The sequence below is a fragment of the Phymastichus coffea genome, unplaced genomic scaffold (genome assembly GCF_024137745.1).
Source record: "Phymastichus coffea isolate CEN01 unplaced genomic scaffold, Cenicafe_Pcof_1.1 PCOF00239, whole genome shotgun sequence".
NCBI classification, from domain to species: domain Eukaryota; kingdom Metazoa; phylum Arthropoda; class Insecta; order Hymenoptera; family Eulophidae; genus Phymastichus; species Phymastichus coffea.
The window spans coordinates 22,194-47,675 of record NW_026707050.1 but is presented as its reverse complement, the minus strand read 5'-3'; the positions used below and the strand labels follow the sequence as shown (position 1 = coordinate 47,675).

The window sequence follows — 25,482 nt, the reverse complement described above, 5'->3', positions numbered from 1 at the left end:
TCGTCAGCCACACACTTTACCTTTCGCTACCGAGACGACAAAGATGGATGGGGGTAGCACCAATCGCAAGACGAGAGTAACAGGAAATGCTGCGGAATTGGACAAATTGAAGATTTGTGACTGTCAACTTTTGCTTTCTCTGTTAAATATCATGGTATGAATTTAACGAGTACGGATTTCAATTATAGATCTGTTATTTACTTATCGATTAGTTGGATTTAAAATTGATTGTCATTAAGACATTGACGTTTTGAGCTTACTCGATTAATTGGATTTCCCTCGTCGCTATTTTTTTAGTATCATGACGTCATTTTTACGAAATTATTAAATTAATTACTAAAGTTGATTAATTTTTTAGAAAATTAGACGGAAAATCACAACCAAAGGAGAATTATTCACTTTTACAAGACTTATTTTATCTTATTATAGATTATTTTACATTATTTTAAATTCACAATTCTTCGTCACACTAAATGTCATGAAAAACAAAGACGCAATTATCGCAAACATTAAAAGCACGTGTAGCAAGGAAGTTTTTAAGGTTGCTTTTTTAAAATAAAAACGGTATGACGAAAATAAAGAAATTAAAACGCAGGAAGCGTTTCAGAGCGAATGTTAATCGAAAAAGACTAAGGAACAAGTTGAACAAACTTCCAAATATTGAGTGGTATGTGTTTATTTTGTGACATTCATAGTTAATTCTTTGATCATTCATATTTGGTTAATAGCTTATAGTTTAGTTTAATAAATCGAGCAATTCAATATATTTATTTCAGCAAACAAATTAAAGAATCATGGGAAGCAACGAGATCAACGATAAAAAATTTGACACAAATGGGCTTAGCATATGATCCTAATGATGTATTAAAGGTGCCCAGTTTAAAACAAACATTTTTAGAAACTGTAAAAAATAGTCAACAAGATGAAAGTGAAACCGAAAATGTAGAGGAAAATGTTCCTAATAAACTATATGTTGCACAAAGTTTAGAGAAAGAAGCCAGACATCCTAGAGCGAAACTTTTTCGATTACCTAATAATGAAGTGCAATTTGCTACTTATATGATGGATAAGTATGGGGATGATTATAAGGTATGTCTAAAAATTTTTATTTTCTGAGGACTATTATGCACAAAATGACTTCATTTTTCAAGGCAATGGTTAGAGATCGTAAAAACTATAATCAACTCACTTGGCGTCAAATCAAAGCCAAAATTAACAGATTGAAAAGTATTCCAGAACAGTATGCTGAATATTTGGTAAAAACGGGAGAAATAGTGTTGAGTGATCCAACACCATTAAAGAATCCAAAAAAATTGAAACCGCTTGTTCTACAAGAACCAGTAGAAAAGAAAAATGGTACGAGACTGTCAAGAAGAAAAAGACAGAAGAATAAAAATCTGTTTCAGACAGTTTGGCAAGAGGAATCAATTCTTGAAGATGGTTCAAATAATGAAATTATTATAGATCAAACTGTTAGTGATAATAAAGAAGATTCAAATAAAAAACTTAGCAGTGATAAAAAATTATATCTTTTTCCTGATGATGATGATAATGATAAAACCAATGGTGACTTATTAAAGAGTTCTGGTGAGAGTGAGAATGAGGAGGAAAGTGAAAAAAAACTACGAATTACAAGAAAGAAATATAGCAAATCTAATAAAATAGGAAAATGAGGCAGTGTTAACATGTAAAATAGACTGTTTTGTAATGATAATTTAATTATATTTCTTAAAAAATATAACATGTTTTGTAAAAAATATCATTATATATCATTTTGATTAAATAATAATATTTACAATTTCACCTTTGCTTTTCATTTTACACTTACAAGAGCAGTTGTAAAGTATTTCTCAGCCTCTTTAGCTAAGTGAATCACAGTGTTTGATGCTTTGATCTGGTATTTTTCTATATAGTTTCTACTGTTAGATTCAGTCTCATCAAGAAAATATCTAGAATTAATCATTATATAATAATCAGTAAAATAAAAATTGTAGAAGAAAATATCAAACTGTAACATACCTGTAATTAACCATGATTCCACAACTATTTGCCATACCTCTAGGTGAAGGATCAGCTAGCCAGTTTATTCTCCACATAACGGCTCCATTTCTCAAATGAAAATTTGCTGCAAATTAAATAGATTAAATATAACATTAAATAGATTTTTCAAATTAAACACTCAAATTAAAAAAAAGCAAATAAATAAACTAGAATATCCATTTCCTTTACTAACCAACATTATTCAAGGCATAATTTCGTCGTTTTTCTCTGTATAAATACCATGCACATGCTCGAAGTAATGGTTCTCTTAAAGTAGATGTTAATCTTTTGTCATTTGACCATAAAGAATTATTAAAAATTTTTTTCAAATCTAAATACAAGTCCCTGGTTGCAATTGTTGCATTATCATAATCCAAGTCTTTTCTTATAGCATCTTGCTCAGCCTTAGTGAAAACTGTATTTATATCTGAAAAATTTATTGTAAAAAGTATTATCTTTGCTACTTTATCAAATTAGTCATGTTAATAATTAATTATACCTCTTTTCATTCTATCCAAAAGCCATAAACGGAAATTAGGTATAGGCGATAAACTTGAGAGTTGATCAATCATAGGGAATTCTGAAGTTATTTGTTTTGCTACTTCTTTTATCAAATAATTCCCCAATTCAATGCCCTATAAACAAACAAGTTTTAGTTAGTTACTGGGATTAACAGGGATTCTTAAAGAATTGTCTAAACAAAAAGACCTGCAGGCCAACTTGAGTGGAAGATATGGAATAAAATATTGCAGTTTTGATTTTATTTTTATCCTCTTCCATACTTTCATGATTAGAAGTTTGCTTTTGTCCAAGAATTCTGTGTTCAGCCTCTTGAATCCCTTTCACAGTATCTGAAATATAAAATAATTTAAAATAAATTTTATTTCAAAGTCATTTTGTAAAATATTTTTAAAAATTACCAGGTATAATATCACACAAAGCTGTATGCAATACTACCAAAGGTTCTCTAGGCATAGATGGATGAGTAAATATAAAACATCTTCTGTAAGGACCAACACGTTTTTTCAAATCAGCCCAATTCTTAATAGGATGAATGGCTTCATAATCAGAAACCTTTAAAGTATAAAAAATAATTGTATAAAAATAAATTACACAAATTTCACAATACTCACTTTTTGCAAAATATCACATGGAGTTTGCCAAGTAACTCTTTCCAATTTTAAAAATCCAACTGAAAACCAGAAAAATAATAATTCTTTCAAAGTAACATCCATCTGACCAAGTGACAAAGATTTATCAGAATCTTTTGAAGATTGACTTATAATATCCTAGAAATGACAATATCGTTATATTTAAATGATGATTACTATAACTTTCAGCTTCATGACTGCATAAAATACTCACAAGCACATTAGCTCTTAAATCTACCAAAAACTTGACTCCATGCTCCAACCTGCCAACTCGAGTAAATAGCCAATGGTATGGAGGTGTTAGAGTATCTTTCAATGCTCGTTCTCTAGCAATCAATTGGTTTGGATTATTTGGCTAAAAGATTTCAAAGTTAGATATAATGTTTAAAAACATTTTTAAGACTCTTATAGTTCTTTTCAGACCTCGTTGCAAGCAAGTCTTTTGGCAAGCTGACATATTCTATCGTGATCAACAGCATATTGAGTAGCCAACGAAGTAAGAAATTTTGCTCTTTCATCTTTATTTAATTTGTTGTACTTCAAGCATAATGAATTCACCTTTGACTAAAAGAAATAGATGTCAACATATGGTTTTTGAATTAAAACCACATGAAAATATCTAACTAATGAAATTTTATGAAAGTATACTACATACCTCTGCAATCCAACTACTGTTATTTGTAGCTTTAAAATCAATAATTTCTTTGAGTTCCTTATTAATTGGATGCTCATCCCTGACAGATTGAGCTTTCTGTCTGACATTTATTTTTATTAAATATGCATTTACATTTGCACATTGCTTTAAAAGATCATAGAAATTTGATATATTTCGGTTCATATTAAATAATTAAAATTACCTATCAACAAAATGAAATTGTTAACTTGCTTACTACAAATAACAAGCTTATCTCATTGATATATTGCAAGAATCAGTATTTTCCTCCTAAAATGGAGTAAACATTCATGAATTTTGTAGGAACAATGATTTATTAAATAATATTTTGGAAAGAAAATTATCAATTTACCAATTATTCAAAAAAAGTATACTTTACGTGTAAAATATTCACTCAAATTACGTGAATTGTCAATAATGTTTGCAAAATTATTCTAGATAAATAAAAATCTCAGATAATTTACTCTTATCACTAGTAACTTATATTTCATTTGTAACAATGGAGCATTGTTTATATAAAGGTTAACTAAGCAAAATCAACATTTCATAGATACTCTGACTTAAGCAATCTTTAAAAATTGTATTGAGTAAAAAAGCGCGCAAACATTTTTCGAAATAGTCAGGCGATACATTATTTGGTATCACATTTGAGTGTTTAAAAGGAAACTAAAACCATATGGAGAGAATAGAATTGTCATAAAGAAAAAATGCAAAAATCACATTCCAGATGATTTGGAATTACGACTGAGAAAACTGATGAGTGTATAAAGTGTTCTGCTCCGATTACACGTATGATATTGTGTAGCGTAAGTACTATATAAGTGTAGATGTCTTCATACGCTATATATACGATACAGTACGTGATGAGAGTCAGGAAGGTTGGTTACATCTATTCGGTGTTTGTGTATTGCGGCTCTTAGTGAACGAACTCTCGAAAAACTCGAGACAACAGTACTAATTATATAAGAATTCGATCTCGAATTTACTTTGAACAGTCGCAGAACTATAGAAAAATAATTAGAGAGAAACCGTAAGTACAGTGAATTACAATTTTTTACGTGACTTTTTCACGGTTGTAAACAAACCAAGTTACGTGTTTCATAACTGTATGGTCAGTAGTTCAGTGATAAAAGTCTGTTTTTGGTGTTTCATGTAACTCTTCTACATATCAAATACAGCTGTTGTGGCAGCTTGTTATAAAACAGGTGACTTCATCAGAAAAATTGAGTGCCAATTAAGAGGAGCCTACCAAGAGCTTTTCATGTTCAGTGAGGAAAACTTCCGGAACATCACTGATCATGGTGTATGCTTCCACAGAACCAGGCTACCACCACGCTATTGCTGGGGCAGCCAGCGGATGCTTGACAAGGTTCATTTGCCAACCTTTAGATGTTGTCAAGATTAGATTTCAAGTAATAATCATAACTATTTTATTTACTATGCACTACTATTTTTCAATGTCACATTCGGTATATAATTATAGAACTAGTGTAGTAATGAATTAAATGCTTGTAAACAACTGCTGTTATATAAAGATCATGCTTCCTTCAATTGGCAATGATTAATTAATAATTATGAAAATTATTGACATTTAATAAATTGCATTTTTCCTTTTCAGTTGCAAGTTGAGCCAATTAAAAAAAATTCAAACAGTAAGTATAAATCAATGATACAGTCATTTCAGCTAATCGCAAAGGAAGAAAGTTTCCGTGCACTTTGGAAAGGTCATGTTCCAGCTCAACTGTTATCAGTAATTTATGGAACCAATCAAGTCTGTATAAGCAATTATTAAGTTACTTGATTTATAAAGCCGAATAAATTCCACATTTTTTTAAATTTCAGTTTTATGTTTATACAATTATCAATCAACATTTGGAAACACTTGAATACCTCAAAGAAAAACATAAAACTACTCATTTCCTAGCTGGTAGCTTAGCAGGTTGTTTTGCTACCATTACATCCTTTCCATTAGATACAATAAGGACAAGGTTAATTGCACAATCTACACAAAGTCAAACATACAAAGGAACTTTAGATTCATGCGCGTTAGTATCTTATGCTTATTTATTTTAATTTATATTAATTTTTTTAATAAAAAAAATTTTGCAGGATAATCTATAAAACAGAATCTCCAAAAGGATTTTTCCGTGGTTTGTTGCCTACATTACTTCAAATAGCACCACATGCAGGTTTACAATTTGGAACATATGAAATTGTAAAGGATATAAAGTTCTTTGAGCCAGATGCTGATATTCCAGAAGATCATGTAAGTTAGTTTTGTGTAAAAATCTCTCAATATCTCATCTCAAAAATTTGTAAAAATTTTCAATTTGTATTTATTTCAGCATCATCACAAAAAGATAGGTATCATAAATACTCTGGTTGCTGGCTGCCTAGCTGGTCTAGTGGCAAAAACTATAGTTTATCCTCTTGATTTGGCAAGAAAGCGACTGCAAATTCAAGGATTTGAGCATGGTAGAAAAGGATTTGGAAATTTTTTTAAATGCAATGGTTTAGTAGACTGTCTTGTTTTAACTGCTAAGCAAGAAGGTGTACCAGGTTTGTTTAAAGGCTTGGGTCCAAGTCAATTTAAAGCTGCTCTTATGACTGCATTGCATTTCACTTTTTACGAGCAGACTTTATATCTCATTAGAAGCTTTAATGAGACAGAGTAGTAGGATAAATAAATTTACCATTACAGTGTAAGCAATAATTTTTTAAGTATGTGAATGTACCTAGTGATATTAGCCTAAATATGCATTATTTCAATCATATAACATTATTCAAAAATCTATCATCAAACATTTATTTAATGGACAATGTGATAAAAAAACATCAAGTATGCAGACTTTTTACATCTGTATTGTAATTATTTTATAATTTTTTATGAGTATGGATACTATCTTGTTTAATACAAGACAACCTACATCTTTGCTCATGGGTTGTAAATAAATGTTACTATTATTACTATATATGTTAAGGGATTATAAGAAATTCATAAGATTTCCTATTTTTTATTTTGTGTAACAATTTACCAATTGTAATATGGAAACAATAACATTGACAGCAATTTTCAAAATTCTCAATTAGTGTTTCTAAATTAAAGTCTTAAAATGATTTTCATTAAAAATTAGTTACTTTTACTATTCAAAATAAAGTGGCATTGATGGCAAATTTTATATGTATTTATGACTAAAATATTGATAGACCATGAATAATTCGAAATAAATTATTAAAATGTCAATTGTAATTATTTCCTTTACTCCTTTACTTGTTTCTTTTCAACTTTAATTTTGTCTTTATACATCATCAGGAGAATGAGTAATATAAAAGTAAATAAATATTTCGAAAAATGTAGTTAGAAAACGTCTAAAACTGCGTTTTAGAAACAAATAAAAATTGTTTATAAAATAGGTGATTAGGCCGTCGAGGCCATGTTAGTGAAAAAGAAAATGCTAAAAAAGAAAACAAAGTAAAAAAAACACATTCCATGAAGCCACCTACGCCCCTGGCAAAAAATTCAAACTTGCTCACCAATCATCGTGTCGGGAAACCACCAAAGTCTTGCTACATTCCTGGTCAGCGAAGTAGGCGCTACGGGCGACGCGACTCCACGTCCATTTTGGATTCCGACGCCGTTGCACACTCGTTTCCCAGTCTCGTCGAAACTACGCCTTCACCACGAATTCCTCAACGAATTGGTTGATCATCGTCGACTCTCCAGATCGCGGTTAGTGTAGAATGTCATCATTTTTCATAACCGTTCATTTTGTGATGAAAAAGTGCCGGTAAAAAATGCGCGCCACCGTTTTGCCTCAGTTAGTGTGTGCGTGCCCGTAGTCGCTCCATTACCTATGTTGCTATGTCAGTGTGCGTTTGTTCGGATGCTTCTTTAAGGCTTTGTCGGCCGGGCCAAATACGCGACGCTCGTTCTCATCATTCGTATATTATTCGCCGGCTCCTCGACTTGATTTATTGTGACTTTGAATTTGTTGCCGCTTAGTGAAATGCGAAGTTTTTTTTATGTTCCGCTAATTTTATGAATTAATCAAATTGATTGTATGTGTGCTCCTGCTTTTTCTAACCTCAAACGTTGCATTCACAATTTTTTCTAAAAATCAGAGTATTAATTGTTGCTTGTTGATGAGCCCTATTATGTAGCCGATTTTTCCGCGTTCTTTAATTTACATTTTTTTTTAAATGCGAGTGGTTAAATCGAAAATTACTTCTACATTGCGTAAAAATGGGAATCGATGAAAGGGTAGTTAATTAAATTTAAATTTATAAAATGTAGTAATTTAATTTGATGTAGTAAGGAAAACCGAGTTCGAAACAATTGCATGTTTTCTCGTCGATTTTGCCTGCTATTTAATGTCTAATGAAGTTTTGAAAAGATATAAAATTATTTATTTATTGATATTTATTAATATTTATTTAGGCCGGGTTCATTTCGAACAAGTATCAATTCTACACGCGTATTAACACTTCATGAATTTTGAAATTTTGTTTATTCAACGTAATGCTTTTGTAATTGAACAGAAAACATAAAATAGTACTTATTGGAAAAGAAAATACTATTAAACATGTAATTTCGCGACAGAAAATTTGATTAGAAAATAATTGTCTCAAAGTATTCTACATAAAATATTTCTGCAGGGATAAATAAAGATTTTAAAGAATAATATGTTTAAATTCTACTCATATTAAAAAATAGAATATTTTGTTTAATTATTTATGAATTCTTTTGTGACACGATATGTCAGATAATATTTCAGTTTTTAAGAAAATAGTATTTTATTTTTCATGTTCAATAGAAAAACATTACCGGCTGAGTAGAAAGAGATTTATACAGGTTTTCTTTCAAATAAATGAGTTAATTAAGTTAAAATTTGGCGGGGACATTCATTGTGCATAAACAAAATGTGTTCAACTCTTATTTTCATGGGGTAAACGCAAGTAGCATAAGAACTTTGAATTACCGTGAATAGAGTTTTTATTAAATTATAAGTCAATAATACAGAAAAAATTATGTAAATAAATAAAAATAAAAAATCTTAACATTTCATAACAACGTTTCGCTAGTGTAACTTCTAGCTTCCTGAGGTATTTATTAAAAAAAACATGCAAAAAATAAAAATGAAAAATTACAAAGGAATATGGTTATCAATACAATGAATCAAATTTCTTTTCATCACTTTTTTAACGTTGCATGATGGATCCCTATTTGTCACAAATAGAGTTGTTATTCTTTTCCTTAGTTCCATGGAATTGTTTTGTCAAAATAAGAATTGAGCGCGCTTTGTTTTTTGGAACGAATGTCTTCAAAGAACAGTGACGCTACATAAGCGCATACGCTTGTGTTCGAAAGCGTGCGATTTGTAGAAATTGAAAGGCAAAATTAGAAATGCTTAATTATCTTCAGTGCCAATGTTTATCGCAAAAGCACTATACTTTGAAATTGCAACAAAATAATGCAATAAATTGTAAAATACTGTAAAAATTTGGTTTGCTAGAGATTTATACTTCACTTACAACTTTTCATTGCTGCTGACAAAAAGTTTTTACTAAACACTTATAATAATTTTTTTGTAAGGTAAAATTTCAATTATAAAATCTAATGTGTTATTAAATATTACTTAACTCGATAGCATCAACAATATTTGACACGCGGATGTGATAAAATATACACCAAATTTTTTATTGATAGTAAAACTCTCAAATATAGAAAAGTTCGTTAATTCGGAGGGGGGTTATCATGGTTAAAATATGTTTTGCATGAAAATATAGGACGTTTGCGACAATTTTCCTATCTTAAAAAAATGATGAGTCGCTGACACCTAGCGTTGTGATTGGTTGATGCTAAGAGCACAAAATTTTGAATTTTCCTATACTTTGATATATTTTTATTGTATATCTAGGAGTGTGAGATTTATATTCCACCAGCAAATTCAGTGAATTTATGAATAATTAACATGGATAATAATCTGCAAGAATGAAAATATGCCATTAATAAATCGTTTTTATATTATAAGACGTTACGTTTTGAAATGATCAGTACAAATCGTTATTTTTATAACCATCTATGATACTTAAATTAATATTGTCGTGTTAAAATTTGGTAGAAAGAGAAAGATAACGAATAGAATAAAATAGACGAAAATATATTTTTATCTAACGTATATTGTAAATTAAGAAGTATGCGATTAATGGAAACTAATTATCAAAATATTAAACCCGTTAAATTTGAAGAATATTCACGGGTGTATTTATATAGACAGCAAAAAGCACACGATATTAAATGTTATTTGTACTAATACAAAATTGGAGCTATAATCACTACTATTAAGTATGTAAAGTTTAGTGTGTTATAATAGTATAATTTATCGATCACAAGTGGAATTAATCTTTTGGATTATTTTTCCGATATATCGTGATGTGAGTAAAAGTTCATCGGTTTCTGTGAAAAAATGGGTGCAAGCTCTATTTTTATTCGTCAATGTATAAGAATATATGTAGTCTATTTATTCAAACAACACGATTTATTTGTGCCCATTAGAATTTCCAAGTTGACACGTAAAGGCTTAAAATAATGTAATAAATAACAAAAAAATTTCAAATAAAGAGCGCGCTTAATAGCACTAGTTTTATTGAAACAGAACAATATTTGATAGATCATTGATCAAATAAAGTAATCTGGCAATTGAATTTTATGTTAATTGTAATTAACTAAAAGTAAATTCAATAAACCTATTTTCATAAAAATAAAAAAAGCTAAAACGTTAAAAAAACTTTGATTAAAAATATATTCTGTGCAACAATAAATTTGGTTTCAATTCCATTGTGAAGGAGAATCAACCCCAACCGACGGAATACACACAGTGGACCTGAACATGGCAGAGTTACAAAGTGTACAAGTGACTCAGGATATGACTGTCCAGTTGGAGTTGGGTGGAAATCCCAATGCCCTTGCACTGCGTAGGCCATTTGATCCAGCAGCTCATGACCTGGACGCAACCTTCCGCTTAACGCGGTTCGCCGACCTAAAAGGATGAGGGTGCAAGGTCCCTCAGGAGATTCTTGGTAAACTTCTTGAGGGACTGCAGGCCGACGATGGTAACGCCCAGGATCATGAGCATGCTCATTTCATGCATATGGCTACGCCGCGCATAGGTAAGTACAAATTTCAAAAATTAATGCTATTATTCCACCGAGTGATAATTTTACAATCTCTTTTTTTCTTTCTGCAGGTATTGGCATGGATTCCTCTGTAACCCCACTAAGACATGGTGGCCTTAGCCTGGTACAAACCACAGATTTCTTCTACCCACTCGTCGACGATCCTTACATGATGGGTAAATTACACCCATTTAGCGTTTTTACCTTTTTATTCTCATCCATGCTTATAATTTATTATTAGTATATATTATCATTATTTAATTAATATATAAAAAAACCAACTTGTGGAAGTTTCCTAGTGTACCTCTGCAAGTGGTTGCAGGTCGCTCATAAATTTTTTTAGACAACTTGTGTAATTATTTATTTACTTAATCAAGTTGAAATTGATATTGAAAATACAAACGTTTTGTCAGGTAAGATCGCATGTGCCAATGTATTGAGTGATCTGTATGCGATGGGAGTGACCGAGTGCGATAATATGTTGATGCTACTGGGAGTTAGCACAAAGATGACGGAAAAAGAACGAGATGTTGTGGTTCCATTGATAATGAGAGGCTTCAAAGATTCCGCGTTGGAAGCTGGTACAACAGTCACAGGCGGTCAAACTGTCGTTAACCCCTGGTGTACTATCGGCGGTGTCGCTACCACAGTTTGTCAGCCAAATGAATATATCGTGTAAGTTTTCCCATGTCAATGTTCCACGAACTACTTTTTTCCGTATACTTTGTATGTTTTATTTTTTCTGTAGTCCCGACAACGCAGTAGTTGGTGATGTGTTGGTATTGACGAAGCCTCTGGGTACGCAAGTAGCCGTCAACGCCCATCAGTGGTTGGATCAACCTGATCGTTGGAATCGCATCAAACTTGTTGTTAGTGAAGATGACGTACGTAAAGCTTACCAACGTGCCATGGATAGTATGGCCAGACTCAACAGAATAGGTTTGTTAGAATGTTATACTCGATTATAGAATCACTATCGCTAAAAATGATGTCATCGATATTTAGCTGCCCGATTAATGCACAAGTACAATGCACATGGCGCGACAGACGTCACGGGCTTCGGTCTTCTCGGTCATGCACAGAATCTCGCCAAACATCAAAAAAACGACGTGTCTTTTGTCATTCACAACTTGCCAGTTATCGCAAAGATGGCTGCTGTAGCCAAGGCATGCGGTAACATGTTCCAATTGTTGCAAGGACACTCAGCAGAGACAAGCGGTGGATTGTTGATTTGTCTACCTCGAGAACAGGTCGGTGAAATTTGAGAAATTTAATTCAATAGTAGCAAACGCGCATAGCAAATGACGTATTAACTTGTACTTTTTCTATTGTTAGGCTGCAGCGTATTGTAAAGACATCGAGAAACAGGAAGGCTACCAAGCTTGGATTATTGGAATAGTTGAGAAGGGCAGTCGTACTGCGCGTATCATTGACAAGCCACGAGTGATTGAAGTGCCAGCAAAAGAAAAGGATGGCGAGCTTTGGTAATTCCAAGTCATTAGATGGAAGGACAGATATTATTTACCATTCCCACTTTAAAAGACTTTGATGTTTACGTGTATTACCTTTTTGGATACTTATGGTTGCAGTTATGTTTAATCGTTTTCAACAATTGGTTCGGAGAAGGAAAAAAAGTGCGGTCCATTACTATGCTCTATAAAATATTTGTTATCCTATATATTTCTGAGACCACATAAGTTCTGTTTTGTTATCCGATTAATCGTATACGTAGCTCATAAGATGGCAGGCACTTTTCCTTTATTGTGAACAATCGGTTTTTCTCTCATAAAATCAACTTTATAAACTAAGATGACAAATTTTAAACTATAGAAAGAAAGAAAGTGATGCGTTGGTTATTCCTAGGTCTTCCTGTACTTTACGAAAAGTTTTGTATCTTAAAGCATGTGTGTTTTATAAATTGAAAAAATACATCAGAATTATATAGTATTAAGAACGACGAAAATATATAACAATAAGTATTTTTGTAATGCAAGATTTGTCATTTGTAGATGTGAAGACAGGTGGGCCTAGATCCTGACGTAATAATTTTTCGCGTAGATAAATAAAACTACTTTGTTAATGATTAATCCTCAAAGAATTGCAGATTTGCGTCAGTCTTAAGATTCAAAATTGTTGTTATTTGAAATTCTCACTGTATCTAACAAACAGGAATACTTTACCCTTCTCTTTTTCTTGATGTATATTAAGCATACAGGAACTAAACGATTGTTAAATTTGTCGTGATATCGAGTTGGTGCCAAAAATCATCAAATGTAGCTTCTATTGGCTTTTCAAGACTGCGTTGCCGACTCGTAAAAAAATTAATTCTATCGATATATATATATATATATATATCAGACAATTCACTCGTGAAAAATGAAAGCTATGTTTAAATAAAACATTTTCAAAGACAATAAATTACTTGTTTTCAATCGCTAAAAGAACCTTTCTCACGTTCCGCCTAATTTCAAATTCGTATGTAGCTCGCATATACTAGTGCGCGCGCTTTGTGTACACGAATATGCAGTATTACGTAACCTTATCCAGATCATCATGCAAGTCCGAGCAGAGTGATACGGGTCATGATGAAGTCCAACCAGTCATTGCTATAAAGCAATTAGAAAAATGTCTTTTTCGTGGCCAGGTAATAATTATTTTTATTACATTGCACAAAGAGAGCTTTTTTACAATGATGATACTGCTCTAACCTTTCAAGTCAGTAGTTGCGACCAATGTAGTTGTTATTGATTTGATCAATAGACGATGAAGTCAAGTGACAAGTCAAGTACAATTTGTAGGATGAAAGTAGATAGTATAAATATGATAATACAGCAATAGAGATGTACGATTCCTCGAAAAAAGTATTCGAATCGAACAGTAATAATCGATTCTTGGGAATCTATTGATGTTTTTCGACATTAGTGTAGAGACTGTAGAGTTGGAAAGGAATCGTTAACATAATTTTTCGTAACAAGAATCGAATACTTAGTAATTAATTAAGCAAAACTGTACGTTCTCCAAGTAAAAATATTGTGCTGGACGTGCTCCCGTGAGAAACGAAAACATCAGTCGATAAACCAAGTTGATTTGGAAACAAAGTTTGCTGCACGAGGGAGTGAGAGAAACAAATGTCATGGACTCAAAAGTAGTCAGTATCTGTCTTCGTTTGCTACTATTAGTCGGCGTCGCGCTGACACTCGCGATCGCATGCTGCCTGCACTACTACGTCCACGACGACACCGCGCCTGTAGCTTCTCCCGCGCGGTAAGTATATACATACATAGAAAGCGCGTCGTGCCGAGTCCAAAAAATTTTTGGCGTCGCGCCGACAGTTTAGCTCGCGCTTTATGCCTCCAGATGAGCTTTTCGAGCGGATTGATAACGCGCGAGCGGGATGTTGGAGCGGGAGGGGGAGGGGGGTCATCAGCGAGATCGCGCCGAAAGTGGGGGTAGACAACATCGATGATCGACAGTTGGCTCTCGCGTATTGCAGTCCGCTGCCGGCATTCGCGCCAAATATATCTCGGCTCGCTGCTCACGCGTTCCCACGACTGTCGTCCCAGTGCAACTACTGATCAACAACAGCGACGGGTATACGCGTGGAACAGTGAGCGTCTATATGCACGACGAGTGAGCCGAGACCGCGGACTGCCCGGGAATGGGGCGGGAGAGAGGGGGGGGGGGGGGCGCACGTGCACGCGTGATTGTAATTGTCGCATGACGCAACGCAAGCATCGCCCAGCGAAAATTCCGGCGCTCGTCGCCTGCATACGCATCTCGCTTCTTCCTTTCCGTTCCCCAAGCTTTAGAGGGGCTATATAGTTTGCGGCGTGCATGGTCTCGCGGTACGGCGAGTGTGGCTCGTTTGAAATTTTCAGCGTTCTATCGGGCACAAATCGATACGCGCGAGCGATCCTCCTCGGTGCGCTCGTCGATCAACGGACTAAAATTAGTTGCGGAGCACACTAATGCCGTAACGTAAACGTTTAGATCGGAGGACGAGCGGCAGGAGGCGGCGGTGGTGAGGATGGCAGGAAACCTGCGCGCGGCTGCGCTCAGGGCGGTGATCCTCGGGGCGCCGGGCTCCGGAAAGGGCACCATCTCCGCGCGCATCGTCGACCAGTTCAGCGTTTGTCACTTGTCCAGCGGCGACAAGCTTCGCCAGCACATAGCCAATCGTACAGGTATGATTCCATTTCAATGCTTTGTTTGCGCTTTCGGTGATGTTGCATCGAGCGCGAAGTGTGCGACGCAATATTTACGAGAACGGATATACGCAGTGCGATTATCGCTCGGACTATTGGAGAAACGTCGAACGATAAGAGCGCACGATGAGATGTCAGTGCGCTATTTAGTTCGACCGAGAGTACGAACTTTGCACGATAAACGTTACTGCTCGCGACGAAGCTTCCGTCAAAATTGACGGTTCAGTAGCAAAACAAGCCCGTGAAATACCCATCTCGAATTTTGTCGTCGTGTGACGCGCGAAAAAAAATATTGAATCCAATTGCATTCGGTTATTCATCAACATTCAGATCGCGCGCATCGACGCGATTGCAGCCTCGATTTCCCTGACTCGCGTCGGCGGCTTATTGAGGCTCGCAATCGACGGTCACGGCATTGACGAAAACGCGCGCGCGCCAATTGATCGTCTCGCCCGTGAGACTCCTTACCAGTGTTTTTTTTCATCAGCGTATCGTCGCGTGGGCTTCTTCGTCCAAATTGATGGGAGGAAAACACTTTGGCGATCGTGTCGGTCGCGAAAATATGTCTCCTCTCGATGAGGATGAATTTAAAAAAATGATTCGTCACGATGCTTTATTTCGGGCTAGCATGTCGCGACCAATCGTCTGCTCCTACTGATCGACAATGATGATTATTGTTTGAACGCAGCACTGGGACAAGAGGTGAAGAAATATCTGGACTCCGGTAGCCTCGTGCCAGACGAAACGATGATAGCGCTTATCAGCGAGGAGATAAAGGCTGTCGGCGATCGAAACTGGCTGCTCGACGGTGAGTAGACGGTCGAGTCTCGAGATTACACGGCTGCGCGCGCCAAAGAGATGCACGGTCGTTGATTGCACGTCTGCGTGTGCGTGCAGGATTTCCCAGGACGCTATCGCAGGCCGAGGCCCTCCAAAGGATCCACCCAGTGTCGCTGGTCATCAGCATGAACGTGCCCGACGCCGTGATACTGGAGAGGTTGAAGAACCGATGGGTGCATCTGCCGAGCGGCCGAGTCTACAACATCGGCTTCAACGACCCCAAAGTCAAGGTTGGCGCAAGCTCGTCGCCCTTGGCAAGTCACGCGCGCGACTCTCGCTTACCCCCCCTCTCTCTCTCTCTCTCTTTCTTTATGCGCAGGGCTTGGACGACGTGACTGGCGAGCCGCTGATGCAGCGCTCCGACGACCAGCCGGAGATAGTGCAAGCGCGCCTGGACCAGTACGCGGCCAAAACGAGGCCGGTGATCGACTACTACCGCGAGCTGAACCTGCTGCGCTCGTTCTCCGGCCAGACGACCGACGCCATGTGGCCGAGCATCCGCGAGCTAGTCGCCCAGTACGCCTAGGCGACGGAGCCTGCCGAGCGCCACACGCTGTGATAAAGGCCAAGCACGGCTGTACGCGGTGAAAACGCACAGGCCGCGAGCACGTTACTCGCCGCGGCGAGCCGACTCTTCCATTAGTTCATATATTTGTATAGCGACGTACAGTTTTATCGCGGTCAATTATTTTTGTTTTCATTTTTATGTGTAATAAAGAGCTCGAGGATTGTGTGTCTAAGTGGCGCTATGATCATTCCGCGAAACCTCTGTACCGCGTGCGCGTCGATTAATGACAGCTTCGCAGTCCGTCCCTCTCCGCGGTATATCGCGCGCATTCTCGTCGGTAAAAGCTCCGACCGCGAGAGCTTGCCGCCATACCCGGCAGATGTCGACTGCGTTCGGCTCCGCGAACGGAAAAGTCGATTTATTCGGATCGGTCTCGGCTATAGCATCGCACTTGCCAACGACTTTACTCGCGCAAAAGGATCGCCAAGTTTTTTCCAAGAGAATCGGCAACTTGTCGCGGTCCCGGAGTACTTTGACAAAAATTAAATTCAAATTTCTTCTGAAAGTCAAGTTTCGTGCGCTCGTCACTTGTCACCAAAGACATATGTAAAGAGAAGACAACCAGCCACCCGACAGCTCCGAGCAATTGGAATTGACGAACGACTTCGCTAAGATTTCAATGATCCCGGTTTCGCGAAAGTCGAGGCTTGTGCTTGCGATTTTTTACCAGACGTGCACCCGACGTGGAGCTTTCAAGATGACGAAAACAAAAGAGATTCAACTTGTCTAAGAATGGATAACTCAAGTTGAAAGCAATTGTCAAGATCAATAAAATTTTCGAGAAATCGAGCTCGTCTTCCTTTTTCATTAAAACCATCGTCTCGGGCTGTGGTAGCGCAGTCGAAGAGAGCGAAGCTTATCGCAAAACGAATCGCCCAGCACTTGTCGCGATGTACACACACGTACGATCTCGACGGTGCGGCAGAACCTTTATTCCATCGCGCGTGTGTCAAGTTTCCTCGAGCAGCGCACACACGCTTGATAAGATTCGCCACCGACCCTTCCTGTGTGCATCGTAATAACGGCAGCAGGGACTCTGCCAGTGGATCGAATAACGCGAGCGCGCGCTCGAACTCTTCCTCGCGCAATGCAGCTTCGTACGAGCGAATGAGAGCTTCCAAAAGCGTAAATGCGCGATTTCAACCTTGACACAATTATAACTTACCGGCAACGTGTTCGTCCGTGCACGTTTTGAGTAACTTCGTAAAACTCAAGCTGTACTTGTACTTCTCTCCCAATCGTAAAATTTAACGATTATTGATCGTTAGACGTAAACCCGTCAAATCAATGAAAGTACGTCGTTAGCAAGGCAAGTTCCACTGCCGTATCGATCGAAGCCTTCGCAAGAGGCAAAGTCCAGGTCGTCGACGGCCAACAATCAGCCGTTCTCGTCTGCAATTGTAAAAGTCGCTCCTTGGTGTAAATCAGGCGAAATAAACCGCGCTTATCAAGCAACGAGAGAAAGAGAAGAGAATCGCGCGCGCACGCTGGCCGACGGAACGAGATCGCTTCTCTCTCTCTCTCTCTCTCTCTCTCTCCTGCGCCTCCTCCTACGGGTAGCCTCCCACCACACCGAGGAAACGCGCGCGGCCGCGAGACTGCGCGGACCGCTCCAGCTGTTCCGCGAAAGCGCAGTCAGTCACTCGATCGAGCTGCCGGGCACGGGTCGCGCGCGCGCGAGCGAGCGTGCGAGCAAGCGTCGAACAGCACAACGCCGTCGACGGCGCGAGCATACGCGACTGGAGGCATGAGAGAGCGCTGACTCGGCAGCATGGGTACCGCGAACGAGGACGAGGACCCCATGCGGGGCACCGTGCTGCTCACCACCTTCGTCATCCGCCGGAAGCGCTGCCGCGTCTACTTCCACAGGGGCACGCTCGTCTGGGAGACCGAGCGACCGCCTTACAGTGAGTACACGTGCGCTGATCCTCGCGCAAATCATGGCTGCGGCGGCTCGCGCGCTCTTTCCTTCCCTCCCTCCCTCCTTCCCTCTCTTTCTCGCTCGTCGTGTCGCCAGGAATTTGCGGAACCAACTGCTCGTCGCCTTGACGCTCGGAACTGTTTTCGGAACGACGTGTCAAACGCGAGCCTGCCGCGACAAGTCGTTCTGCCTATACGCGCCGCAAGCGCGGACTAAGCGAGACACCCGAGGTGCGCATGCACCGGCGACAGTTGCCTATAGCGGTGTCGATAACGTAACTCGAAAGTGTCATTGGCAGTGCGGCAGGCGCTGCTGCCAAAAACTCGGAGCGCGCGCAACTATTCTCGGGCGCTTATCTGTCGCGCGCGAGCAGTCGCTCTCGTGATCGATCGGCGCACTACGTACGCGCGTATTCTTTACGTAACGCGCGCTACGCTTCGCAGCCGTCCGCGAGCCGCGGAGCCGAAGGAAAACATGAGAATGAAAGAAACGCGGGTCGTTTTCGCGGTAATAACGCACAACGCGAGAACGATTGCCGCATGGCATACTTTCCATTCGTCGCTCGCTCGCCGCATAGACGCGAACGCTCGTTATTACGCTTTTTTCCTTCTCCCTCTCTGTCTCTCTCTTTCTCGCTCTCTCGCGCGCGCGCGCGTTTCGCTCGGCGAACCGAACTTTTTTTCCTCCTTCTCAAGCGTTCGCCGAAGTCGCGTTCTTTTTTTCCCTTTTGTCTCGCGCTTCGATCCTCCGTCGGGGCTGGCAAACCTTTTCGCGAGCCCCCGGCTGCGTTCCGATCTCGCGTTGCACGCGCAGCAACGACGAAACTCGGTCACGAGAGAAAGAGAGAGAGTAAAAAGGGCCCGCGGAAACGAGGAGAAAGTGCGTACGTACGGCTGCGCCACGCGTGCGGGACAACGGGAAAGCGAGAGTGCCGCGGGTTTCGTCGTGCTCGCGTGGGTCGCGTGGCACTCGGGGCGCCACGGTGACAACGAGGTCGGTAACGGTCGCCGCGCTCTTTGTCTTTCCTACGCGCGCAATATACGACTTCGCAGATGCGCAGACTCGATTCCGAATTAGCAAGTCGTCAAGGCCCGACCGACGAACCTTCGCGAGATCGCGTGCGTGATATTGCGAAAGTCGGTGCGCGCCGAGCTTATCTTTAATTTACGATCCGCGCGCGTGTCTTTCGTAAAATATACATCGCGCGCAAGGAGATTCGAGAGGCGCTCTCTTCACTCGTGTTTTCTTCCTATCTTTTTTGTCTCGCAGTCCCAACCATCGATCGTCGCGCCGATCAAGGATGCCGGAGAGCGAATCGCGTTTCCGAGAACCGGTTTGCGTCAAGGATCACGCTCGAGGAGCGTCGCGCGCATGGCGAGCCGCAGCCGAACTTTCCGCGTCGCGACTCGTCGTCTCGAGGCTCGCGTGATCGGAGCACGGCGACGACGACGACGACGACGATCCCGAGTCCGCCGTCGCGACGCGCGAACACGAGGCAGATCCTCGTCGCGAGCGTCGACCGGCGAACCCGCAATGCGATACACTGCGGCTGTCGGCAGCGCGATGGAAGCTGGCGCTGACGGATGTGATATCGGCCACCTACGGGCCTGGCGGCGGCGGCGGCGGCGGCAGCAGCTTCGAGGACGAGGCGCCCACCAGCTTCGCCCTCAACTACGCTGCCAGAGCGGCCAAGAATAAGTGGCGCAAGCACACCGTCACCATGAGTCACGACGATCCACGCCAGATCGCCTCCTGGGTTAAGACCATCAACAACTACCTCGCTGGTGAGAACCTCCGTCTTTCCTACGTTCGCTCGCGTTTGATTCGCGCCATCGATCCCCGACACCCATCCTTCGGCTTTCCTTCGACTGGGAATGATTCGGATTGCGTTTTGTCACTCGGGAGGGGATTTTCAATTCGAGAAATAGGTCGCGACGTTCGAGAGAATAGCCGTTGGAGCGCGCTCGTCTCGCGTCGGGCGCTTGTCCCCTTTGTCCTCCACGCAACGCGAGAGACCTGACCGACGGCGTGCTCCGGCCGCAGCGCTGCCGCAGCGCCCAAGGAAAATCCTGCTGTTCGTGAACCCGTACGGCGGCAAGCGCAAGGGCCTGCGCATCTGGGAGAAGCGGGTGGCGCCGCTGATGCAGCTGGCCGGCGTGGAGGCCAAGGTCGTGGTCACCGAGCGCGCCGGCCACATCCGCGACACGCTGCTCTCCTGCGAGCTCGACAACTACCAGGTGAGAGCGAGCCCCCAGTGGGCGCGGGCCCACGGACCGGCTAACGCGAGGCGGCGGCCTCGGGCCTTGCAGGCGGCGGTCTGCGTGGGCGGCGACGGCACCTTCTCCGAGCTGTTCAACGGGCTGATCTGGCGCGCGGCGCGCGACCTGCGCCTGGACCTGAACGACCCGGGTGCCCCGCTGCCGCAGCCGAGCCTGCCCGTGGGCATGATCCCCGGTGGCAGCACCGACACGCTCGCCTACAGCCTGCACGGCACCTGCGACGCGGAGACCGCGGCGCTGCACATCATCTTCGGCGACACCGCCGGCCTCGATCTGTCCACGGTGCACGGCGACGGCACCGGCTTGCTGCGCATCTACGCCAGCATACTCAGCTACGGCTACCTCGGCGACGTCGTGCGCGACAGCGAGAAGTTCCGCTGGATGGGGCCGCAGAGGTACGACTACTCGGGTGAGTGAGCGACCGAGGCGCCGCGAGGGAGGAGGGGGGGCGCCTCCTCTCGACGCCTCTCGACGCCTACCGCTGTCCGCGCAGGCTTCAAGAAGATCATCGCCAACAAGGGCTACGAGGGCGAGGTGATGCTGCTCTCGGACACCGACGAGCCGGCCTCCGGCTCGAGGTGCACCCGCGACTGCCCGCGCTGCAGCGAACGCTCCGGCCCCGGCGGGCCCGAGGACCGCCTCTCCAGTGAGTCGCCGGGCCCTCGCGTACGGCCGCCGCCTCGCGCCACACTCACGCGCTCTGCTCGCTCGCCAGGGTGGCTGACCGTGCGGGGCAAGTTCTTCATGGTCAACGGGGCGAACGTCTCGTGCGCCTGCGCCAAGAGTCCCATGGGCTTTAGTCCGCACTGCCACATCGGCGACGGCTGCGTCGACGTCATACTCGTCAGGCACACCTCCCTCATCAACAACATCCGCATGCTGCTGAGGCTCGGGAGCAAGGACAAGACGCTGGTGAGTCGCCCGCGACAAGGACAATCAGCCTCGCCGACTCGCGCCATTTTCCCGTTTGCCTTCTTAAAAACCAACGATTCGCATCGCACAGTACGACCTGCCGTTCGTCGAAGTCTATCGAGCCCGAGAATTCACGTTCCGCGCTTCCGAGCCGAAGCGCCGGCAGCAGGACCAGCCGGAGCCGGACGCCAAGGCAAAGCCCAATCGCGGATTCAAGTCGCAGCTGAGCAGCTCGGCGCTGAGCGTGTGGAACTGCGACGGCGAGGTGATCGACGCCGCCAGCGTGAAGATCAGGTAGGCTCGCGCTCGTCTCCGGATTACCCGGACTGTCCGTGTAAATTTCGATTTGCGCGCGTGGATTTTGTCGCTCCAGAGGTTTTCTCGAGATTGTGGCGCGGCGAGCTCGCGCTCGTCGCCAGCCGTTATCTCGCGAGAGAAAAACTCGATTTTTCGTTTGTTTTGTTCTTTCTTCCGCTGCACAGCGCAGTTTTATTGCGCGAGCGTACGCGCGAGTTTCGCTTTATCTTGGCTTTCTCTGACGCAAACCGACAGCTGGAATCTTTAATTTCGCGCGAATTGCCCGCGAGATTTACAATCGAATCGCGCTGCTGTCCGGACAGCAAACAAATAAAATGAACCGAGAAGCGACCCGGAATAGAAGCCCGAATGACGCGAATCCGTCGACTTCGCGTGCATAGACTCCTAATGGGACAACGTAGCGAGGAACGGTTCGTATTTGGCAAATAAACCTCCGCGGGATGGTCGTGTAACGTGCTAATTGGATTTTAGAGTGCACTGCCAGCTACTGAAGGTACTGACGCGCCGCATGCAGCCAGCTCCGGAATCCCGTCGCAGATCGTCCTGGTTCTGCTTACTCTGAGATCTGCTCGGCCAGCCGTCGTCGTCCGACGCTGCCTCGACTTGCGCAACGATGCCCCTACTCCGTTGAAAATCGCATAGCTACGACTGTTTTCACGAGTCGCTCGCTTGCAATTACATTTCCAGGGTATAACAGTATTCGTGCATAATCAGTAGGAATTGACGGCTTAACTGTACATAATAACGTTGGTGCTGTGTAGCTTATAGGACTTTTGTTTTTAATTTTTGTGTAATCGATACGTTGATTTTGCGCGCGAAAGCGATGACGCTGTTGTCAACTGAAACTTGAAGACCTGATTTCAAGCGGATAGCATTTTATAGGTGCATTTTTGAGAGACAACGACGATATTTTTGGGGCTGGAATCTCAAACATTCCAATGTTGTAACTGTTGTAAAATCGCGTTCTCGAATTGAGGAAGTGACGTCGGGACGATGCTTCAAATGAATTCTGCGAGGAAAAATAATCTAACGAACGGTGCAAAATTATACTCGATGTATTCGCTGTGACATTTCGGTAAATATGATATTGTTAATTCTATAATGTGTAGCGCGAGATCGTAAAAGTGTTTCGAGACAGTATTTTGTGATAGCGAATGAAAATGCTCCGCATTGAAGGTATAGTTTTATACTTAACGAGATATTGTATTTTGCATTTAATGCCTTTTTTGAAGAAAAACAAATTAGAATGCTTTTTATAATGTTGGAGGTTTATAACTTTTGATGCGAATCTATACGGAGGATGAAACTTTTCTAGGAGATAAGATAATGGTATTTTTCGAAAGAGATGATCTGTATTTTTAGTCTGTTTTAAGAGCGCAACTTTCAGTCTACCAAGTTGATTTCTTAAGACATTGAACGTGATTCAACATTTTACATTGTCGATTAATTACTGTATCTTGTATTCTTTTTTAACAAACGAGCTTACTATGAAATGGCAATTGTACTTCGTAAGATAGTTTATACAACGTTTATTTCATTTTCGTTTGGATATCGATGAAAAGAAATATTTGCATGGACATCAACTTTTATTTAGACAAATGAAAGTTGAAAGAAATAGTATAATATTATATGTATAATATTATATGTATAATCGTGTATGAGATACAGCAATGTTCGTTTTTATTTTTGTCGTATGTAAGTGGACTCAAAAAGTATACTTAATTATAGATTTTATTAATATTTTTTACAAAGGTATATGGAACGTGTATATCTGCTGTATACGAATATTATTTGTGTTCAATATACTTTTTTTATTTGATATCCGTATGCAGTTATTTTGTGGATTATTTCCATCAGAGCTATGTAACCTTTAGTAATTTCTTTTTTTAGTGAACAATGATAATTGTACATGGTGCATTACTTCTATGAAATAAATGCGACTTCTTCTAAATTGTTAATTATCATTGACTATACGCGTACACTTTTGGCATGTTCCATTGTTCCTATTGTGCTCTTTTTTAAATGTTATTCACGTCTTGTACCCTAGTTGAAAATAAACTAATTTTGAGTAAAAATGGCGTGAAGTATTTAAAGGCGAATTTTTTTAAATTGTAATTGTATGTAAAAATCAATTGCGACTATTTTATGAAGCAAACGAAATGTTTAGCTAAGTTTTCATAGAAATACGTTATAGCAAATAAAATTATCAGAAATTTATTTTAATGTGTTGAATTATTTTTATAGCCCAAATTTTGCAAAGATTCAAAAAAATTGACCAAATAGATCAAAACTTAGATGTTTTATACGGAGAAGCTTTTGGATAATCCGTTAAAAAAACTCCTTGTACAAACTAAATTGGTATTGTTCTACGTTCTCGGTTAGTTAGCAAAAACGAACAACACACTGCGACCTCGCTCTTGAAGTCATAAATATTATCTTTCACGTTTGATAATGGAATCTTGAAAATTGATCAAACTTCCATATGTTCTCTCAGTGAAGAGAGATCCTCGATTCAATAATTTATTCTTTTACGTGGCAAGTGTTCAAGGTATATAATGTCAAATACAGTTTTAACAAATTTCATACAAATGTATTGGAATGTTCAAATGATATCTTGGCCGGAAAAACGTGATACATTATTCTCCGGTATTTATCATATCTTTCCTAACATTTTTTTCTTTTGAATAATTATTTTTTAGACTTTGACTTCGTAAAAGATGTCTACGCTTGAAAAAATATCAATACTTCTTTATGAATTTATTAACAAAACTTGTAAAAATAATCTAAAATTTGGATAATCAATCAATAACCCAAGCGTTATCACACAGATGTTCAACGTTGAATAATCATCAATTCTGAAGTTACAGCCGTGGTAAGTTCATTTTTCTGAAGTCAATTAATTTTTAATAAGAGAATAGGAATGATCAAGAAGATGGAAGGGACCGTATAACTGTATAAAACTATCTATAGCTGCTTGAATATTCTTGTTGCTTCTGCTGTTTACGAGTATTTTGATTATTTTATTTTCACATGTTTGAGTTACATATTTCAAAGCAGCTGTGAAATATTTTACCAAGTATTCGTCGCAATGTAAATATCGAAAAGTTGGACGTATCCTACACTCGATACAAATGTCACGTTGCCGTGGAACTGTTGCATTATAGCGGAGACAGACTGACTCGAGCAAATTCTGGATTCCTAGAACCACATTTAATTTCCTGTTTTCGATAATAGTATGTAAGGCGGTCTTCGTTGTACTAACGTTTATCTACTTACCATTGAGGTAGTAACTTGAATCGTCAGTTGTTTCGCATGTCACGGTTTCTCTCCCGATTTTCTCATAGAACCTTGTAACATTTAGTCCTGTTAGCCAGGAACGCAGGTTATATACATATTTAT

General features: G+C 40.6%; 6 protein-coding genes across 14 annotated transcripts; 5 read left to right on the top strand and 1 right to left on the bottom strand.

Moving 5' to 3' along the window:
• Window positions 1-24: 24 nt before the first annotated feature.
• LOC131674407 (nucleolar protein 16) lies at window positions 25-1,811 on the top strand. Of its 2 annotated transcripts, none has more exons than XM_058953066.1 (4): window positions 25-154; window positions 359-667; window positions 777-1,089; window positions 1,152-1,811. In XM_058953066.1, the coding sequence occupies exons 2-4, from the start codon at window positions 567-569 to the stop codon at window positions 1,671-1,673; spliced, it is 936 nt and encodes a 311-aa protein (XP_058809049.1). In that variant the 5' UTR covers window positions 25-154; window positions 359-566; the 3' UTR covers window positions 1,674-1,811. The 2 variants fall into 2 exon arrangements, with proteins under 2 accessions (XP_058809049.1, XP_058809050.1); XM_058953067.1 differs by having other exon boundaries at window positions 31-154; window positions 430-667.
• On the bottom strand, window positions 1,707-4,559 carry LOC131674402 (malonyl-CoA decarboxylase, mitochondrial-like). Of its 2 annotated transcripts, XM_058953060.1 has the most exons (11): window positions 4,217-4,559; window positions 3,847-4,134; window positions 3,615-3,755; window positions 3,406-3,546; window positions 3,174-3,329; window positions 2,961-3,114; window positions 2,749-2,891; window positions 2,540-2,675; window positions 2,234-2,467; window positions 2,020-2,125; window positions 1,707-1,949 (listed from the first exon to the last, which is right to left on the bottom strand). In XM_058953060.1, the coding sequence occupies exons 2-11, from the start codon at window positions 4,027-4,029 to the stop codon at window positions 1,814-1,816; spliced, it is 1,530 nt and encodes a 509-aa protein (XP_058809043.1). In that variant the 5' UTR covers window positions 4,030-4,134; window positions 4,217-4,559; the 3' UTR covers window positions 1,707-1,813. The 2 variants fall into 2 exon arrangements, with proteins under 2 accessions (XP_058809043.1, XP_058809041.1); XM_058953058.1 differs by lacking the exon at window positions 4,217-4,559 and having other exon boundaries at window positions 3,847-4,179.
• Window positions 4,560-4,735: 176 nt separating this feature from the next.
• LOC131674406 (mitochondrial thiamine pyrophosphate carrier) lies at window positions 4,736-7,101 on the top strand. Of its 2 annotated transcripts, none has more exons than XM_058953064.1 (6): window positions 4,736-4,894; window positions 5,043-5,276; window positions 5,483-5,635; window positions 5,707-5,909; window positions 5,974-6,130; window positions 6,210-7,101. In XM_058953064.1, exons 2-6 carry the CDS (start codon window positions 5,163-5,165, stop codon window positions 6,537-6,539), a joined length of 957 nt encoding a protein of 318 aa, XP_058809047.1. In that variant the 5' UTR covers window positions 4,736-4,894; window positions 5,043-5,162; the 3' UTR covers window positions 6,540-7,101. The 2 variants fall into 2 exon arrangements, with proteins under 2 accessions (XP_058809047.1, XP_058809048.1); XM_058953065.1 differs by having other exon boundaries at window positions 4,742-4,894; window positions 5,055-5,276.
• A 316-nt stretch (window positions 7,102-7,417) lies between these two features.
• LOC131674404 (inactive selenide, water dikinase-like protein) lies at window positions 7,418-13,482 on the top strand. Its single transcript, XM_058953063.1, has 7 exons — window positions 7,418-7,594; window positions 10,711-11,034; window positions 11,112-11,216; window positions 11,454-11,715; window positions 11,789-11,979; window positions 12,046-12,290; window positions 12,376-13,482. The coding sequence occupies exons 2-7, from the start codon at window positions 10,755-10,757 to the stop codon at window positions 12,526-12,528; spliced, it is 1,236 nt and encodes a 411-aa protein (XP_058809046.1). The 5' UTR covers window positions 7,418-7,594; window positions 10,711-10,754; the 3' UTR covers window positions 12,529-13,482.
• Window positions 13,483-13,586: 104 nt separating this feature from the next.
• LOC131674409 (GTP:AMP phosphotransferase AK3, mitochondrial) lies at window positions 13,587-16,825 on the top strand. Of its 5 annotated transcripts, none has more exons than XM_058953073.1 (6): window positions 13,587-13,684; window positions 14,220-14,304; window positions 15,031-15,224; window positions 15,934-16,053; window positions 16,143-16,315; window positions 16,405-16,825. In XM_058953073.1, exons 1-6 carry the CDS (start codon window positions 13,666-13,668, stop codon window positions 16,609-16,611), a joined length of 798 nt encoding a protein of 265 aa, XP_058809056.1. In that variant the 5' UTR covers window positions 13,587-13,665; the 3' UTR covers window positions 16,612-16,825. The 5 variants fall into 5 exon arrangements, with proteins under 5 accessions (XP_058809056.1, XP_058809055.1, XP_058809054.1 ...); XM_058953072.1 differs by having other exon boundaries at window positions 13,668-13,684; window positions 14,063-14,304; XM_058953071.1 differs by lacking the exon at window positions 13,587-13,684 and having other exon boundaries at window positions 13,747-14,304.
• A 1,458-nt stretch (window positions 16,826-18,283) lies between these two features.
• On the top strand, window positions 18,284-24,290 carry LOC131674401 (ceramide kinase). 2 transcript variants are annotated; one of them, XM_058953057.1, is made up of 8 exons: window positions 18,285-18,560; window positions 20,134-20,358; window positions 20,618-20,811; window positions 20,884-21,262; window positions 21,347-21,499; window positions 21,569-21,765; window positions 21,857-22,059; window positions 22,555-24,290. In XM_058953057.1, exons 1-8 carry the CDS (start codon window positions 18,425-18,427, stop codon window positions 22,643-22,645), a joined length of 1,578 nt encoding a protein of 525 aa, XP_058809040.1. In that variant the 5' UTR covers window positions 18,285-18,424; the 3' UTR covers window positions 22,646-24,290. The 2 variants fall into 2 exon arrangements, with proteins under 2 accessions (XP_058809039.1, XP_058809040.1); XM_058953056.1 differs by having other exon boundaries at window positions 18,284-18,560; window positions 21,347-21,765.
• Window positions 24,291-25,482: the final 1,192 nt, after the last annotated feature.